Source organism: Taeniopygia guttata, chromosome 32, assembly GCF_048771995.1.
Source record: "Taeniopygia guttata chromosome 32, bTaeGut7.mat, whole genome shotgun sequence".
NCBI lineage: Eukaryota > Metazoa > Chordata > Aves > Passeriformes > Estrildidae > Taeniopygia > Taeniopygia guttata.
In genome coordinates, this window is record NC_133057.1 from 4,160,817 (window position 1) to 4,178,469 (window position 17,653).

A 17,653-nucleotide genomic window follows, 5' to 3' on the forward strand; every position below is an offset into this window, starting at 1 on the left:
GAACCTGCAGTCCCTGGGAGCATGAAGGAGGGCCCAGGGCCATTCCTGACCAAGGCTCCCCAGGGCCTCTTCCCAGCAGCTCCCTGAGGCCAGGAGTGCAGGGAGGCAGAGGCTCTGTGTAGGCAGCTCAGCTGCTGAGCAGAGCCTGGGCTGGCTGGAGGCAGCAGAAAGGCCAAGGCCTGAGCCCCAGCCCCAGGGAAGGCAGATCCTGTCCCTCCCCGCCTGCTCAGGGCTCTGCCGGGAGCACTGGCATAGGGAGGGATGCTGAGGGCAGGACAAGGGATGACAGTGCCCAGCCTGGCTGGGGCTGTGCCAGGAGGCCCCAGTGCCTCAGGACAAGGTGTCTCCTCCTCACAGCCCTTGGTGGCAAGACGCTGCTGTGCCCCAGGGCACCAAGGCCTGGCTTCTCCTGGCCACTGCCAGCCTTGCCAGGGCCCTTGGCCATGTCCAGCACAGCTTGTCCTGCGCTGTCCCACAGCTGCTGCTGTGTCCCTGCAGGCTGCACACTCCCATCTCGCTGCCCCCCGGGCCCTGCCCTGCCATTGCCAGCCCTGCCCTGCCCCTGCCATGCCCAGGGCATGTCTGCAGTTCCCCCAGGAAATGGGTGGGGATGGGCAAGTGTTCCTTAGGGCACAGGGAGGGGACAGCTGGGCTGGACTGACCCAAGGGATTTCCCATTCCATGCAATGTCATGGTCAGCAATAAACTGAGGGAAAGGAAGGGCATAGGGCTGGCAGGGAGGGCTGTGGATATTTTTTACCAAGACATTTCCCCATAAGTCAAGCAGGGACTTGGAGACCCCATAAGGTGCATGAGGGGCTAGGGTCCCTTGTCACACACACAGGGATATTTTAGGTTCCGTCTGAGGCATGGAGGGCACTGGCCCTGCCTCCATCAGGGCCTGGCACAGACAGCCCCGCAGGCAGAGCGGCGGGACCGGCACCGCTCAGCGCCCGTGGGGATGGAACCGATGCCAGAGGAGCCAGGGGGGCCCTGAGCAGGGCTCTGGCGCTGCCCCCCCGGCTCTCCTGGGCCTGTGGCCATCCCGGACACCAAGGGCTCGCTCTGTGCCGCGCTCTCCCTGCCCAACGGGGCTCTGGGTCAGCACCCGGCTCCTGCCGCTGCCTTGAGAATGCTGAGGGCCATTCGGGGGTGGAACTGAACTTGCCAGGGAGAGAATTCATTGGGGAATTGTTTAGGCCTTTTACAGACTTGTTTAGGCTCTCTTCAAGTTTAGAAACAATTTAAATCCCAGGCTAAATCATGTGGTTTAACCTGTGGGGATTCCTTGAAAACGCTTTGTAACTCCCCGTGGTGCCGGGCCGTGTCCCAGCGAGCACCAACACCCAGGAGCTCTGATGCATGCTGCACGGCTGGCACCAGGGAAACAAGTCAACATCCCTACAGCTGCCCGCTCTGCCTGCAGGGTGTCACGCAACAGCAATGCTCCAGCAAGAACAGGCATTTTTACATCCTCAGGACGATGTGCTCTTGTGGTCCTGGTGGTGTGTTGTATTGTGTTATTTAGTTTGTTCAGTTTGTTCAGTGGTTTAGTCCTGAACCCCCTGGTAAGTGGTCCTGCCCTCCCTTGCCTCCACCCAACCCAATGTCAATCCTCCTTTCCCTCCTCCCCTGAAATGTTGCCCTTCTGAGGACCCCACCCCTGGACCTGTCCATCACTCGGCAGCCCTTCCTTTCTTTCTGGAAGGTTCTACCCAGAACATCGAGTGATAGGCTGGACAGACATGTCTCCTCCTACCCTCTTTCCCCATTGGTGTTCCTTCATGTATTTACCCAAATTTCCACACCCCTGTTTGATCTCATTGGCCCACGTAGAGCCATCCCCTGGTTGCCACCGTTATAAGCCTGTGCAAAAGCCTGCTCGAGGTTTTTGCAGACAGTTTATTCTGTGACGGAGGTAGTTCTTCTGAGCTGCTAAATAAGGTTGGATTACAAATCCCTGCAAAAGACGACTCCTTGCCTTTTTCATCATCACCAAGTTCTCCCTGGAGTTCAGGAATTCCGAACCCAAAGGTGCCGTTTTTACCTCCCGAGGATTGGGAAGGTGGCCAGTGCTGACCTCGGTGTCCAGCTGAGCCAGGCAAGCATTTTCCAGGACAGACGCCGTGGCAGTGGTGGATGAGAGAGAAAAGCCAAAGGTGACGGACTGAACTTGACTGTAGGAGAGGGATGGCTCAGCAGAGGACCTGGGGACCTGTGGTGCCAGCCAGTGACCGGCCACTCAGACAGAGCAGGAAGGCCCCAGACTATCACACTTCAGCTGGGAGGGTATAAAAGCCAAGAGGTTCTTTGTTCAGGATCCCCCAGAGGCACCAGCTCAAACTGCCACTGTTCCAGCACAATAAAATTGTTTTAAGGATCCAGAGGTCCGACACTCTGCTATGGAGGACATTTCACATTTCCAATCTTTTAGGCACTTAGGACCTTCTAATTTTGCTTTGCAGCCAAGAAAAATATCCCCCAAATGTGCACAAATCACTCCTTTAGCTTTTCCTCCTGTTATTTTAATCTGACTTTTACATTGTTGTCTGCTATCTTGTCCTCATCTTTCCAAAATTCCTGTGCCTATTTAAGTCCAGCCAGGGATGGTGCACACATTTTGTTTAGTTCTGCAGCGATTTATCCCCAGCAATCCTGCTGACCACACCCATTTCAATGTTGCAAAAACCGAACTCTGGGCTGCAGTATGTGAATCACGCTCTGGTGTGTGAGATGGCAGGGCACCAGAGCAGGCACTGAAGAAGGGACGTTCCGTAGGTTGGTGAAGTCACTACCAGAACTCAGTCTAGCTCTCAGAACTCCGGCGCCACTCCAGGAGTGGGGAACTGCCTCGCTATGGGCATTTACCAGAGGCAGAACCTTTAGAGCCACTTGCTCTAAGGTGCCAGACACAAGCCACCACAGGGACCGGGCAGACGAGAGAGGAGGCAGCTCTCCGTCTTGAGGTTCCACAAGAAAGAGTTTATTTCGGGTGAAGAGAGCAGAAACAGAGAGCCCACGGCACTCCTGTGCAAGATACAAGTCAAGGGGTGGATACAAACAGCTCACCAAGAGGGAATCCTCAGGGGAGGAGTGAGGGGATCACATCCAGTGTCTGGAGCCCATTGGGGTAGGAGGGTGGAGAGGATGGGTCACACGGGCCAATGGGGCCTTGAGGAATTGGGGCATTCCAAAAAGGCTTTGCAATCAGGGATTGTCCCGATGGGAAAGTGCCAGGGAAGGTTCAGGGACCAAGGGGCTGGGTTGCTATGACAGGCAGGGAAAGAGCTGGAACAAGGGGCGGGGAATGGCATGGGGGTCAGCTTTGAGGGAGGGTAAAAGCCAGGGGTGAACAAACTCGGGGAGAACATGGGGATACAACAGAAGGAACCACCTAAGAAGGAAACAGTAAATGAAATTTGTACTGCAACAATCAAGAGCATCTGCAGGGACACAGTCTGACCAGCAATGTCAGCAGGCAAAATAAAGGTTTTGCTGAGCAATGGCCCTTGGATGAAGCAAAATATTTACACTCAGGGCAGTCCATTTGTACAGAAAGAGGGTACACTCTGGGGTACAGCTAAGGCCATGAGGTCCCAGCAGGCTCTGGGGGCGCAGCAGGCTAGGGACAGATCAGGCTCTGAGGTCACAGAGGTCCCAGAGCTCCGTGGTTCCAGAGCACCACAACGCCCGAGCAGGCAGTCCTTGAGCACAACTGCTGCGGCAGCAGCGGCGGTGGCAGCAGTGGTGCTGACATTGGGACAGCGGTGTCAGGACAGTGGTGGCAGCAAGAGCGGCGGGACTGGCACAGGGCAAGGCACCATGGCCCTTGCTCTGCGCCTCCTCCTCCTGCTCCTCCTGGCCGTGGCCCTGCCTGCCAGGGCTGCCCAGGCTGCTCCGTTGCAAGCGCGGGGAGCAGGTGAGCCGGCAGCCTGGCTCCCCTTTCCCAGGACAGCGCTCCCTGCTCTCCGGGGAAGCGCTGGGGATGGTTTTCCCCTGGGGTTTAGGGAGGGTTTCCTCTGTGGGAGGGAGTGAAATCCCGTGGCCCATGGGCTGCTCCAGCTGCCCTCCCAGGGATGTGGCACAGGGCCTACCAAAGTGTGGAGACTGGCCAAGAGACAGCCCAGAGCTCCCCAGGCCCCTGTGCAGCTTTGGCCTTGTCCTTTCACATCTGGCTCCCATTGCCTTCCCTGAGCCCCTTGCAGTGCCAAGTTCCCACAGACAGAGGGGGATGCCAGCACACCAGGAACTGGTTCTCATCTGTGCTCCATTCTAGATGAGCATGCTAGGAAGGCTTCTCCAGCAGCTTGGCTCCATGAAGATTTCCAGCCTCTGAAGTCTCGTGCAGGTATACTGATAATGTTCCTAAAAGAATAATCACTGACAACCTGGCAGGAACCAGCTGGCAGAAGCTTCTGTGGCTATTGAGTTGCAGGTGCGTCTGCAGGGAGGACATTTCAGGCTCCTTTCCTGGTTGCTGAACACAAGTCCGTCTCCCATCGCAGGGGTGAGTAGTGTGTCCCCGATGACACCACAGGCTGAGCCATGGTTTTGTGGGATCCATCCATCTGAAATGCAAATACTCCTCTTAAGGTCCTCTGAGAGGGAGGAACACACCTACAGGAAACAGTAAGGCTCTAGAGACATACAAACACATAGAGAAGATGCTGAGAGATCTGGAGAGACGCCGTGGTGGGTGCATTTCCCTCCCCCTCCCCCTTCCCCTGGGACTCAGCAGCCGGGGGCTTTCCCTGCACATCTGGACAGACCCTGCCTAGCACAGCAGGAAGGGATCCATGGCAGCCTCGCTGCCCCGCTGCTGCTCTCATGGCCTGCAGGGCTGTTTCCCGGCCTGGCCTGGCTGCAGCTTCTCCCCAGCCTCTGCAGGAAGGCATTTGGCACCAGCTGATAGGGAGCCCCAACTGCACCATGGCCCATGCACACCCTGAGATCCCCTGCAATTTCCCAGTCACTGAGCACATCTGAAGGCGCAGATGTTTGAAGGAGGGTGGGCCCTGCAGCAGCCCCAGTAACCTGGTCTTTATCCTGAATCTCATCCATGACTGAGACAAGCTTTGCCTCCTGAAGATGCCACCTTCCTGCTGGGGAACAGCCCAAATGATCCAGCTGTCCCTTTTCCTTTCCCCAGAGATGGAAGGAGAGGCTGTGCTGAAGGCTGAGTTTCCCAGAGGAAGCAGTGGCTCATTGGCAGCCTCTGCTGCAGGAAGGGAGGCGCTGCCAGGCACAGTCACAGGAGGTAATTGCTGTGCCTCTGGGCCTGAGCCCTGCTGAGCCTTGAGCTGCCCTCTCTGCTGCTTGGCAGGGCGGGCTCACAGCATTACCTGAGCCCCTTGCAGTGCTCACTTCCTCATAGAAGGGGGATCCCAGCACACCATGGAACATTTCCCATCTGTGCTCCTTTCTAGATTGGGACCATAACTTGAAGCGTTTGGAAAGAGTGATAAACTACGGTTTAAGGATCTTGGAGTCTGGTGAAGGTAGGTTATCAGCAACCCTTTCCTAACAGAGAAATCATTGTCCAGAGGAATATTTATGTGTGATTTCCTTTAAGATCCTTTGAAGTTTGATGTATTCTAGAAATCCTGTCCCCCAAATTCCTACTCCTGTGCCCAAGAGCAATCCCACAGGAGGATCACTGTCAGTGGGAGGAAGGAGCATTTAGCTGTCCATCTTCCACCCATGTGCAATGCCAGTGTGTTCTTCCGTGTGCTCTGTGCAGCCCCAGAGAAGAGCAGAGAGGGAAGGGCCGGGCCAAGGGCTGTGTCCCGGGGCTGAGCCTTTCTCAGCTCCTTTGCCTGCCCCAGGGAGCCTGAGCTGCTCCTGCTGCCGCTGCCAAGCCCTGGCCCTGTCTGGGGCTGGGTTTAGAGCTGCTGGCAGCTCCAGGGAGTCCTTTCTCCCCTGACTGCCCCACAAGGGGCTCCTTCCATCCCAGTGAGGGGCCAGCACTGGCATGTGGTCCCCCTGCCCCTGCTCCTGAGTGGAAGGCAGAGCTGAGGGAATGCCTTGGAGGGCTCCAATCGCCCAGGGGCACTCACTGCCACTGCAGCCTGAAGGAGAATCTTCAGCAGTGTCCCCGGAGGTGTTCTGTCCTGCCTTTCTTTGCAGCTGAACGTGAGGATGAAGAGGATCTGGATTCCCAACCCATAGCCATTACTGAGCCTCTGGGAGATGGTGAGGGTAGGTCAAGGCCTTTCCCCCTGCGAGAGCTGCCAGCTCAGAGCCCAAAGCTCGGCCAGGGGGGCATCGCTGCAGGTGCCAGGACAGAACCATGCACGGGTGTGCCGTCGCCCTAGGCCATCCCCTCACTGCTCCTGGGGCTCAGTGCTGCCCGTGCAGATCTGCAGAGATGACAGAGGCTTTTGTGGCTGTTGAGTTACAGGTGTGGCTGCAGAGAAGACTTTCTCAGGTCCTTTGGTGGATGTTGCTCGCAAGCCCAGCTTCCATCGCAGGGGTGAGTAGTGTGTCCCTGCTGACTCCACAGGCTGAGCACGGGTTTTGTGGTATCCATGCCTGGGAAATGGAAATATTTCTCTTAAGGTCCCCTGAGAGGAAAGAACAAACATATAGGAAGGAGTAAATCCAGGGAGGAATCAAAACATCGTGAAGAAATCCTGAGTGATCTGGAGAGACAGCATGGTGGGTGCATTTCCCTCCCCCTTCCCCTGGGACTCAGCAGCCGGGGGCTGTCCCTGCAGATCTGGACAGGCCGTGCCTGGCACAGCAGGAAGGGATCCATGGCAGCCTCGCTGCCCCGCTGCTGCTCTCACGGCCTGCAGGGCTGTTTCCCAGCCTGGCCTGGCTGCAGCTTCTCCCCAGCCTCTGTAGGAAGGCATTTGGCACCAGCTGACAGGGAGGCCCAGCTGCACCATGGGCCTGAGATGCCTGCAGTTTCCTACTCTCTGGGGAGATGCAGAGAGGCTCCTGTTTGCTGGAGGGTGGAGTTTTGGAGCAGCTCCAAAACTCTGGGCATTTTCCTTGTCTTTATCCACCTCTTTGACAAGTATTGCTGGGAGCAGCACAGCACAGCACAGAGGAATTATTGCATGCAGGCTCAGGGCTTTGGGCACTGAGCAGTCCTGTGCCAAGAGGCAGCAAGGTGCCTGCAGGCCCCAGCTCAGGGGGAAACAGAGAGCGAGAATGTCCTGGCCGTATCCACCCTGCTGCCAGCTCAGCAGTGCAGCATAGCAATGGCTCACGCTCCCCATTGCTCCCAAGATGCAGCTGGCACCTCAACACGTGCTGACAAAATCTGGAAAAGCATGAGAAGAGATTTCTGCCGGGGAACATCTTGTTTGATGAAGTTGATGGCCATTGTGGCTGGTGCAGCACTTGGCCTGATGATGTGCTCTGTCGGAATCTGGTATTGCTGGAACAGAAAATGGTGAGTGTTTTGCTGATCTCAATCTCAAACAGCTTCCTTTAAAGGCTGCTAAAAATCAGGGAAGATTCTCAGTGAGGCTGCAGTGGAGCTGTGGCCAGTCCATGGCTGTCCAAAGAACTCGGCTGAGGGCTCTGCTGTGCCCAGTGCTTTCCTTGGCCCCTTCATTGCTGAGGCTTGTCCTGCGGGGCCCGCTGGGGCTGCAGCCAGTGCTGGCTCCCACTGAGGCTGCCTGGCCAAGAGCAGCCCCAGGGGCACAGGGCAGAGGCACAGCAAGGTGGGGAGGAGAAAGAGCAAGGACGAGATTGCCCCTGAAAGGCAGAGGCGCTCTGGGGCCCGCTCCTGGCCAGGGAGCCTGCCCAGAGCCGTCCCCTGCTCGCCGGGGCCTTGAGGGGCAGCTGTCCAGCTGGGCCAAGGTGTGCCAGCCGCTCCAGCCGTGCTGGGGAGCCCTGCCAGCTCTGGGCCCTGCTGTGCAGGAGGCTCCCTGTGTGCCACTGGCAGCTGGGGCCTCAGCCACTGCTCTCTCCCAAGGTGCTGCTGTGCATCTCCAGGAGACGAGCCTAACAACTGCGGCAGAGAGAACTTGACCTGTGTTCCCAGCTCTTCACGTCTGTCCCCATCTGCCCTGCCGCAGCTTCTGGACCATCTTGAGCCATTCCCAAAACAAACCCGTCCACAACGAGACCCTCTGCCCCTGAGCCCCCTGGTCCTGTTCCCCTAGCATGACTGAAGGCGGGCAGGCCCCACCGCCAGGGCTGGGCTTGGCCCATATTTTATGTTCAAATAAAGTAATAAGAGTTGTCAGAGATATGTCCAGGTGTTTCCAACAGCAAAGCCCAGCCGGCACCAGCACTGGCTGAGTTCCATGGCCAGGAGCAGCCATGGATGCCCACGGTGAGGGCAGGCAGGAGCCAGGCAGGGGCTGCTGTGACCAGCGGCGGGGCCCTGAGGGGCTGGGGGAGCCCATGCTGAGCATCCCTGGGCTGAGGGCACATCTCCTTCAGTGGGATCATCTGGGCCTGGACAGCCTCCAGTAGCATGCCCAGGAAAAGAGAGAAGCCATCAAGAACATCTGCAAAGACACAGCCTGAGCAGCAATGCCAGCAGGCAAAACAAAGCTCCTCCCTAATTAACACACAGTTGGTAAAACCTAATTGATGGGCCATCACCAATCCAGGGTGCTGCACAGGGTCTGCTCCTCTGGCGAGTGAGGGAAGGGAAGGGAAGGGAAGGGAAGGGAAGGGAAGGGAAGGGAAGGGAAGGGAAGGGAAGGGAAGGGAAGGGAAGGGAAGGGAAGGGAAGGGAAGGGAAGGGAAGGGAAGGGAAGGGAAGGGAAGGGAAGGGAAGGGAAGGGAAGGGAAGGGAAGGGAAGGGAAGGGAAGGGAAGGGAAGGGAAGGGAAGGGAAGGGAAGGGAAGGGAAGGGAAGGGAAGGGAAGGGAAGGGAAGGGAAGGGAAGGGAAGGGAAGGGCTGTGTGGCCTTGGGGCCTGATGGGGCTGATAAACAGCCCCAGAGGCACAACAACCCTGCTGCAACCTGTAAGAGGCCGTCTGAAGACCCTCACTCATTTGCCTGCCGATTTCCACGAGAAGGAACCCCCTTCCCCCACTGCAGTTCTGGATTGGAGAAGGCAACAGTGCAGGTGCAGCCGCTGCACCGTTACGTTCTGTTCCGAACGAGGCCCGGCAAGAACTTGGCAAGAACTTGGCAAGGAGTTGGCAAAGACCCAGTGTGGACCCAGCACAGAGCGGCCCTCTGCAATTCCTGCTTCTCTCTCCACCTTTAAGCTGAATGAACTGTTGGGGTGACTCTGGTGGTCTCTCACTGAAGACCCCTCATCTGCCTCATTACCACCGTGACAGACAGAGATCAAGAACCCTCTCCCCAAGGACTGAGACTGAGACCCCTACCACGGAGAGTGGTGGTGGGGGGAAATGACATGACCTGTTCTTCTCCAGTAACTTCAATGGACTTATTCTTCATTGTGTTTGTTCAGCCTGGATGATTTTCTGTAGATACACCTGTTCCCCCCATAGCAATTTCAATAGACTCTCATTGTTCTTCATGTTCCCCCCTTTTCCTTCTGTAAACTATAACTGGACCCCTGGGTTGGGTAGGATTTCGGAGACTCTCCCCAACACAACAAGACAGATCTCCATCGTCCGGACCACTGAGGACCTCGCCTGTGTTGGCAGCTATTCCCATCCCCTCTTCTCTGTCTCTCTCTCTCTCCTTTTTCTTTCTTTTCTGACCCCACTATCGCATTTATTGTTTTTTGGCCCTTAATAAAGGTGCATCTGTTGTGATTAAACTGATAGTCCCCTGCTGTTTGTCTTTTGCACTTTGGGATCAGCTAACGAACCATCACGACACCCCGCTATAAGCGGATTGTGACATTAAATTGGCGTCACGGACAGGATTTCTGTCTAGGCAGAAGGGTGCAGGTTCTGTGTAGTCTGTAACAGGGGAAGGACGTTTCTCGCCAGCAGCACCTAGCTTGCCAGTCCAAAAAACTGAGCATGGTCTAGAAAGCAAGGGGGGAGATTCGAATTTCCTACAGACTGCACATTGCCTAGGCGAAAAAAGCACCCACACTGTCTTCAGAAATTGCAAAAGATCTCTTAGTGCAAAAGGCGGGACACTGTGTTGTTTTATGTTTGCACTGTCTGGGAAGGAAGGGACAACTTGAGGAAACTAAGCAGAGTCTCCCAGGCAGATTTTGTCTCTTCACCCACCCAGGGAAGTGAAGGGCGACACAGCGAAGACTGTGTGCTTTCCGAAACTTAAGTTTGTACCTCCCTGCCGTGGTTTTGGTCCCTTCACAAAATGAGTGATAACCTTAACGATAAGGGTAAAGTTGAATTTTATGCTTTACTCGCTAAATACAATGCCAAACCTTCTCCAGGAGGAGAAGAATGGGCACAAAGTAATTGGTTTAATTTGGATAATGTGGTTGATAGAATATGTTCTTTACAACATGATACAAAATTTAAACTGGGCAGAAATAAAACCATCTTATGCTCAGTTTTGGGAGCTTGTCTTACGGCAGCTGTAGAAACTCGCTTCCAGCGAAGAAGTGAGCAAGAAACAATAATAGACTCCCTTCAAAATTTGGTTGAAATTTTACAAAAACAATTACATGAAGAAAGGAATGAAAAACATTCATTGAGAAATGAGAACTGTGCATTGAGAGCTGCCTTAAAAGAGGAACATGTTAACAAGTCACATAATGCTGATTCCTCTATAAATCCCGAGGAAAAGGAAACTCCTCGCATTAACCAAATTTATCCTCACAAAGAACTTGAGGCAGTAAATAATTGTGGGGAACATTGCTGCTCTCATTTAAGACCCTTAATTAAAACAGAATATGACTATCTCAGTGATGATGATCTTGAACCCCACATCACAACCAAACACATACCATACACTGCCACCAAGTTAGCTGAGCTTAAAAGAGAATACGGACGCCTCCCATACGAATCAGAAACAGAATATGTTTTCCGGGTGTCCCTCACCGGTGGCGATCAAATTAAATTAACTGAACAAGAAGCCAGTGGGTACTGGGGACACGGTGTCTTCTTAACAACAGGAGATAAACGTGACTCGTGGTCCCTGACACAGCGCGCGGCTTTCTGGGCCGGGGGAACAAACCCCTTGGAAAGGGGAGATCCTATAGCTATAATTAGTACCCCCGACCAGCTCCTAGAAAGTGTACACAAAGCCGCTTGTCTGCAAATGATTCATGAAAAGAAATTAATTCCTGGCTTTGAATCCCCAATGCAATTACCTGTGAAGCCTGAACTAATGACTCCTTTAATTCGTGGGCTTCCAGAAATACTCAAACCTACTGCCATAGCCTTACAGAAAACTATCATGACATTAAGCCCTGTAGAAAGACTAAATAGATTTCTTGGTAACCCCACTGATCGCACTGGATCTACTGATCCTGGTTTTACTCCATCCTGTTCTCCTCTCCAAGATGTAAATTCACAAACCAATTCACTTGGCAGTAACCATAAAATTTGGACATGGGGTGAAGTTGCAGAGGATTTGATCAATTATTGTAGAAAATATGGACCTGTAAAAACCCCAGAGGAGAAACCAGAAAAATCAGAGAAAACAAAAGGGATTCGGTCTATTGGGACTCCTTACAGTAAAAATCCAGAAAAGGGAAAACAGAACCCTAACCGCCAGCATTGGTGGTCACTGGGAGTCCAAAAGGGGGTCCCCAGAGAAGTAATGGGTGGTCTATCCCTTGATAAATTACAGAAAATAATAACTAATTGGCGCTATCGAAAATCAAATCCATCAGTTCAACCCGGTACACACCCTAGTGCACCCACTCTTCCTCGGAACATGGGTAAGGAAACAACTTTCTCACAGTCCCTCCCGCAAAACCGGGGTAGTGGACAAAAACTAACCATTGCACAACTTTCCTCTCAGAACTCAGGCTGTGACCCAAACTTAACATTTTCCCAGTTTCTCTCTCAAAATCCAGGCGGTGAGTTATCTCTTTCTCAGCCTTTTCCTCAAAATCTGAGCAATGAACTGACACAACACCAGGGAAACTAATTTCTCCGTCCCTTACAGGTGAGCGAAGAGACGGAGCATGGGTATATTTAAGAAGGCTCACTAAAAATAAATCAGGAGATATTTTGATCACAGCTATCGTGGGTCCCAAACGTGATCTTGTAACCTTTTTGATTGACACTGGGGCTCAAATCTCTGCATTAACAGAAAAAGATGCCCAGAGGAGCGGTGTTGTTCTGACTAAGAGACAATACTGTGTCCTTAATGCTCTAGGAATGTCAGAATCTATGAATGTGGCCTTAGTTAAACTTACTCTTCCTGGAGATGAGGATCAATTGGTTGTTAAAATGGTAATCGGGGACATCCCAAACAATTTACTAGGGATGGATGTCCTTGTTGGGAGACAGTGGGAGGACTCAGAAGGATCTTTATGGTGTTTTGGTGCTATGCCTTTAAATATAAGGCTGCTTCAAACTGCACCTGCTCTGCCATATAGCAAAACCACCAATGTAAAACAATACCCCCTACCTTCTGGTGCCAGAGAAGGTATCAAACCTGTTATACAGGATTTGCGAAACCAGGGGGTAATAATTAACACACATTCTGCTTTCAACTCACCCATCTGGCCAGTCCGAAAACCTAATGGGAAATGGAGACTGACAGTCGATTTTCGCAGGCTTAATGCCAACACAGATCCTCTCACAGCAGCAGTCCCAAACTTAGCAGAATTAATAACATCTATTCAAGAAAAAGCTCATCCAATTATGGCAACTATAGATGTCAAAGATATGTTTTTTATGATACCATTACAACCAGAAGATACGGACCGTTTTGCCTTTACGTGGGAAGGACAGCAATACACTTCCACTAGACTCCCACAAGGATACAAGCATTCACCCACCTTAGCCCACCATGCCTTAGCTAAAGAACTAGAGGAGATATCCAAACCTGATGATGTAGCAGTGTATCAATACATTGATGATATTTTGGTCGGAGGGGATGAAATTGAAGCAGTAAGAGAGACTCAACAGAAAATAATCTCCCATTTAGAGAGTCTCGATTTACAGATCCCCCCAGAAAAGGTTCAAAAACCCTCTCAAGAAGTAAAGTTTCTGGGGATTTGGTGGAAAAGAGGCATGACATGTATACCACCTGATACCTTAACTTCTTTAGATCAGATTAAAATGCCTCATTCCAGGAAAGATCTACAACAGGCTCTGGGATTATTAGTGTTTTGGAGAAAACACATTCCAGATTTCTCAATAATTGCTAGGCCCCTTTATGACTTGCTAAGAAAAGGGGTAAAATTCTCAGGAAGAAGCATTGCAATTACTAATTTTTGAAGCAACAGCTCATCAAGCACTGGGCCCTATTCATCCTACAGACCCCTTTCAGGTAGAATGGGGATTTGCTGTCTCAGGATTGTCAGTACACATTTGGCAGCGGGGACCCGAGGGTCCAACAAGGCCTGTTGGTTTTTATTCCCGTGGTTTCAGAGATGCTGAGAAAAGGTACACTACCTGGGAAAAGGGATTGTTTGTAGTCAGCCTAGCCCTCATTGAAGTAGAAAAGATTACATGTCAACAACCTATTATACTAAGAGGCCCCTTCAAGGTGATCAAGACAGTCATCAATGGGACCCCCCCTCCTGACGGGGTGGCCCAGAGGGCCTCGGTAAGAAAGTGGTATGCTCAGATTGAACATTACTGTAACATCTTTACAATAACAGAAGGAGCTGTGAAAAATTTGGCAATACAAGAAACTAAGAGCTTGGATAGCAGCCAGGACAAACCTGCCTCTGTAATCAAAGTGGCCCCTCCTTTCTGCCCTGAAAAATCAGCAAACTCCTGGTTCACTGATGCTTCTGCTAAAAGGGAAGGAAAGATATGGAAATACAGAGCAGCAGCACTCCACATCTCTTCTGGTGAGCAAATTATCACTGAGGGAGAAGGTAGCGCACAGGTTGGGGAACTAATAGCTGTCTGGAGTGTTTTCCAAAGAGAAGCACAAAATTCCTCTTCAGTCTACATTTACACTGACTCATATGCTGTGTACAAAGTTTGTACTGAGTGGCTTCCTTTTTGGCAACAAAATGATTGGGAAGTGAATAGAATCCCAGTCTGGCAAAAGGAAAAATGGCAAGAAATATTAAATATTGCAAGTCAGGGGAATTTTGCAGTGGGATGGATAGCCTCTCATCAAACAGATGGAAATCCAGCAGGAGAGTGGAATAATAAAGCTGATGAACTAGCAAGGCTTAGTCCCCTGAAAAAGGAGCAAATTACAGAAGAATGGGATCAACTGTTAGAATGGCTTCATGTCAAAAGACAGCACACAGGTGTGAAAGATTTATATCAAGAAGCTCATGCTCGAGGTTGGCCTGTTACCAGAGAAATGTGTAAAACCTGCATATCAGCTTGTGAGCAGTGTCGCAGGCGACTGGAAAGACACCCTTTAGAAGATGAGCCTTTGCATTTAAGGAAAGGTAAAGGTTTATGGGATGCATGGCAGATAGATTATATCAGTCCCTTCAAGAAATCAGGAGGAAAACATTTTGTACTAGTAGGAGTAGAGATTGTATCTGGGTTAGTCCAAGCTGATGCTTTCAAAAGGGCTACAGGGGACAATACTGTCAAAGCTTTGCAGGGATGGTTTGGAACTTTCCCTAAGCCCCAGGAAATACAATCTGATAATGGATCTCATTTCACTGCTAGAGTTGTACAGGACTGGGCAAAAAGCGAAGGAATTAAATGGACTTTTCACACCCCTTACTATCCCCAAGCTAACGGGATCGTAGAAAGGACTAATGGTCTTTTAAAACGACTATTGAGACCACAGGAAGGAAATTGGGATCTTCGGTTGTGGAATGCTGTAAAAGGTGTAAATGACAGGTGGGGAATAAATGGGTGTCCCGAGATCACTGCTTTTTGTCCAACAGCTCCAAGCATCATTCCCTCACTGCAAGGACCTAATGATCCTAAAAATACTGCACATTACCCTGGGCAAACTGTCTCGGTAGACCTCCCCACTGTAGGGCAGGTACCACTTGTGCTGAAAACCCCTCTGAACAAATATACATGGATAGCCTCTGATGCTCTAGGAAAAGAGCACCGCATAAATACACGCTGGATAATTCCATCATTCTAACCTTTTCTGCCATATAGTGGCAGGATTTTCTTGTTATGTTTGCTTGTACAGAAGAACCCCGAGGGACTTTATCATCTGAACCATGATAAAATTGGTGATACTCCTCTACATTTTACCACAAATCTACAGCCAACACCCCTATGAGTGGTCGTGGTCGGAAGCTACCATCGAACACACTGATGTGATAGGATCATATCCTAAAGATCGCCACCCAAATCTGGCAACTGTCGTGCTACATAACTCTAAGGTATATTGTCCAAGTGAGGGTCTGCTCCTCTGGGCGAGGGTGGGAAGGGAAGGGAAGGGAAGGGAAGGGAAGGGAAGGGAAGGGAAGGGAAGGGAAGGGAAGGGAAGGGAAGGGAAGGGAAGGGAAGGGAAGGGAAGGGAAGGGAAGGGAAGGGAAGGGAAGGGAAGGGAAGGGAAGGGAAGGGAAGGGAAGGGAAGGGAAGGGAAGGGAAGGGAAGGGAAGGGAAGGGAAGGGAAGGGAAGGGAAGGGAAGGGAAGGGAAGGGAAGGGAAGGGAAGGGAAGGGAAGGGAAGGGAAGGGAAGGGAAGGGAAGGGAAGGGAAGGGAAGGGAAGGGAAGGGAAGGGAAGGGGAAGGGGAAGGGCTGTGTGGCCTGATGGGGCTGATAAACAGCCCCAGAGGCACAACAACCCAGCTGCAACCACACTTGATTTCCAGGTCAAAACACTTGGCGTCGCTGCCCTGGGCTTCCCCATAAGGCGTGTGGGGGCTTGGAGACCCCATAAGGTGCACGAGGGGCTAGGGTCCCTTGTGAGACACACAGGGATATTTTAGGTTCCCTCTGAGACATGGAGGGCACTGGGGTCCACTTGAAGTTATGCATGAGATTTGGAATCCTATGTGAGGCATGCAGGGGGACTGGGATCTTTCCCAATGTGTGCAGGGGGCTGGGGGTCTCTGCTGAGCACAGGACGGGGTTTTGGGGTCTCATTTCAGATGTGGAGAGGGCTGTGGACTCTGCTAAGCGTGCCGGTGCTTTACGTCCCTCCTGCTGCACGCAGTGGGGCTGGACTCTCTTCTGAGGCACGCAGGGGACGGAGCCCTCCCGGGTTCCCTGCCGGGCCCGTCCGGCTCGGGGCTGCCGCGGCCCAGGGGCAGCCGCCGTGCCAGGATGGCTGTGGTGAGGGGGCGAGGCGGAGCTGCCCCGCCGGGTCGCGCTGCACGGGCACGGCACGGACGATGCTGAGTGCCGGGCAGGCAGCACCCCGAGCCCAGGGGCCACAGCCGCAGCCCTGCCTCCATCAGGGCCTGGCACAGACAGCCCCGCAGGCAGAGCGGCGGGACCGGCACCGCTCAGCGCCCGTGGGGATGGAACCGATGCCAGAGGAGCCAGGGGGGCCCTGAGCGGGGCTCTGGCGCTGTCCCCCCGGCTCTCCTGGGCCTGTGGCCATCCCGGGCGCCAAGGGCTCGCTCTGTGCCGCGCTCTCCCTGCCCAAAGGGGCTCTGGGTCAGCACCCGGCTCCTGCCGCTGCCTTGAGAATGCTGAGGGCCATTCGGGGCTGGAACTGAACTTGCCAGGGAGAGAATTCATAGGAGACTTGTTTAGGCCTTTTACAGACTTGTTTAGGCTCTCTTCAAGTTGAGAAACAACTTAAAATCCCAGGCTAAATCATATGGTTCAACGTGTGGGGATTCCTTGAAGACGCTTTGTAACTCCCCGTGGTGCCGGGCCGTGTCCCAGCGAGCACCAACACCCAGGAGCTCTGATGCATGCTGCACGGCTGGCACCAGGGAAACAAGTCAACATCCCTACAGCTGCCCGCTCTGCCTGCAGGGTGTCACGCAACAGCAATGTTCCAGCAAGAACAGGCATTGTTACATCCTCAGGACGATGAGCTCTTGTGGTCCTGGTGGTGGATCAGAGAGAAAAGCCAAATGTGACGGACTGAACTTGACTGTAGGAGAGGGATGGCTCAGCAGAGGACCTGGGGACCTGGGGTGCCAGCCAGTGACCGGCCACTTGGACACAGCAGGAAGGCCCCAGACTGTCACACTTCAGTTGGGAGGGTATAAAAGCCAAGAGGTTCTTTGTTCAGGGTCCCCCAGAGGCACCAGCTCAAAGTGCCACTGTTCCAGCACAATAAAATTGTTTTAAGGATCCAGAGGTCCGACACTCTGCTATGGAGGACATTTCACATTTCCAAACTTTTGGGCACTTAGGACTTTCTAATTTTGCTTTGCACCCAAGAAAAATAAAGCCCCAAATGTGCACAAATCACTCCTTTAGCTTTTCCTCCTGTTATTTTAATCTGACTTTTACATTGCTGTCTGCTATCTGGTCCTCATCTTTCCAAAATTCCTGTGCCTATTTAAGTCCAGCCTGGGATGGTGCACACATTTTGTTTAGTTCTGCAGCGATTTATCCCCAGCAATCCTGCTGACCACACCCATTTCAATGTTGCAAAAACCGAACTCTGGGCTGCAGTATGTGAATCACACTCTGGCGTGTGAGATGGCAGGGCACCAGAGCAGGCACTGAAGAAGGGACGTTCCGTAGGTTGGTGAAGCCACTACCAGAACTCAGTCTAGCTCTCAGAACTCCGGCGCCACACC

The 17,653-nt window shown here is 52.7% G+C and overlaps 1 protein-coding gene across 1 annotated transcript in view; it reads left to right on the top strand.

Annotated features, from left to right (window-relative positions):
• Positions 1-11,855, top strand: part of LOC115492667 (uncharacterized) — a 45,043-nt gene extending 33,188 nt beyond the window's left edge. The window contains exons 4-8 of the mRNA XM_072920539.1: positions 5,427-5,498; positions 6,127-6,198; positions 6,401-6,472; positions 10,763-11,311; positions 11,842-11,855. Coding sequence (XP_072776640.1) covers positions 5,427-5,498; positions 6,127-6,198; positions 6,401-6,472; positions 10,763-11,311; positions 11,842-11,855 — 779 coding nt within the window. The remainder of the gene's footprint in view (positions 1-5,426; positions 5,499-6,126; positions 6,199-6,400; positions 6,473-10,762; positions 11,312-11,841) is intronic.
• Positions 11,856-17,653: the final 5,798 nt, after the last annotated feature.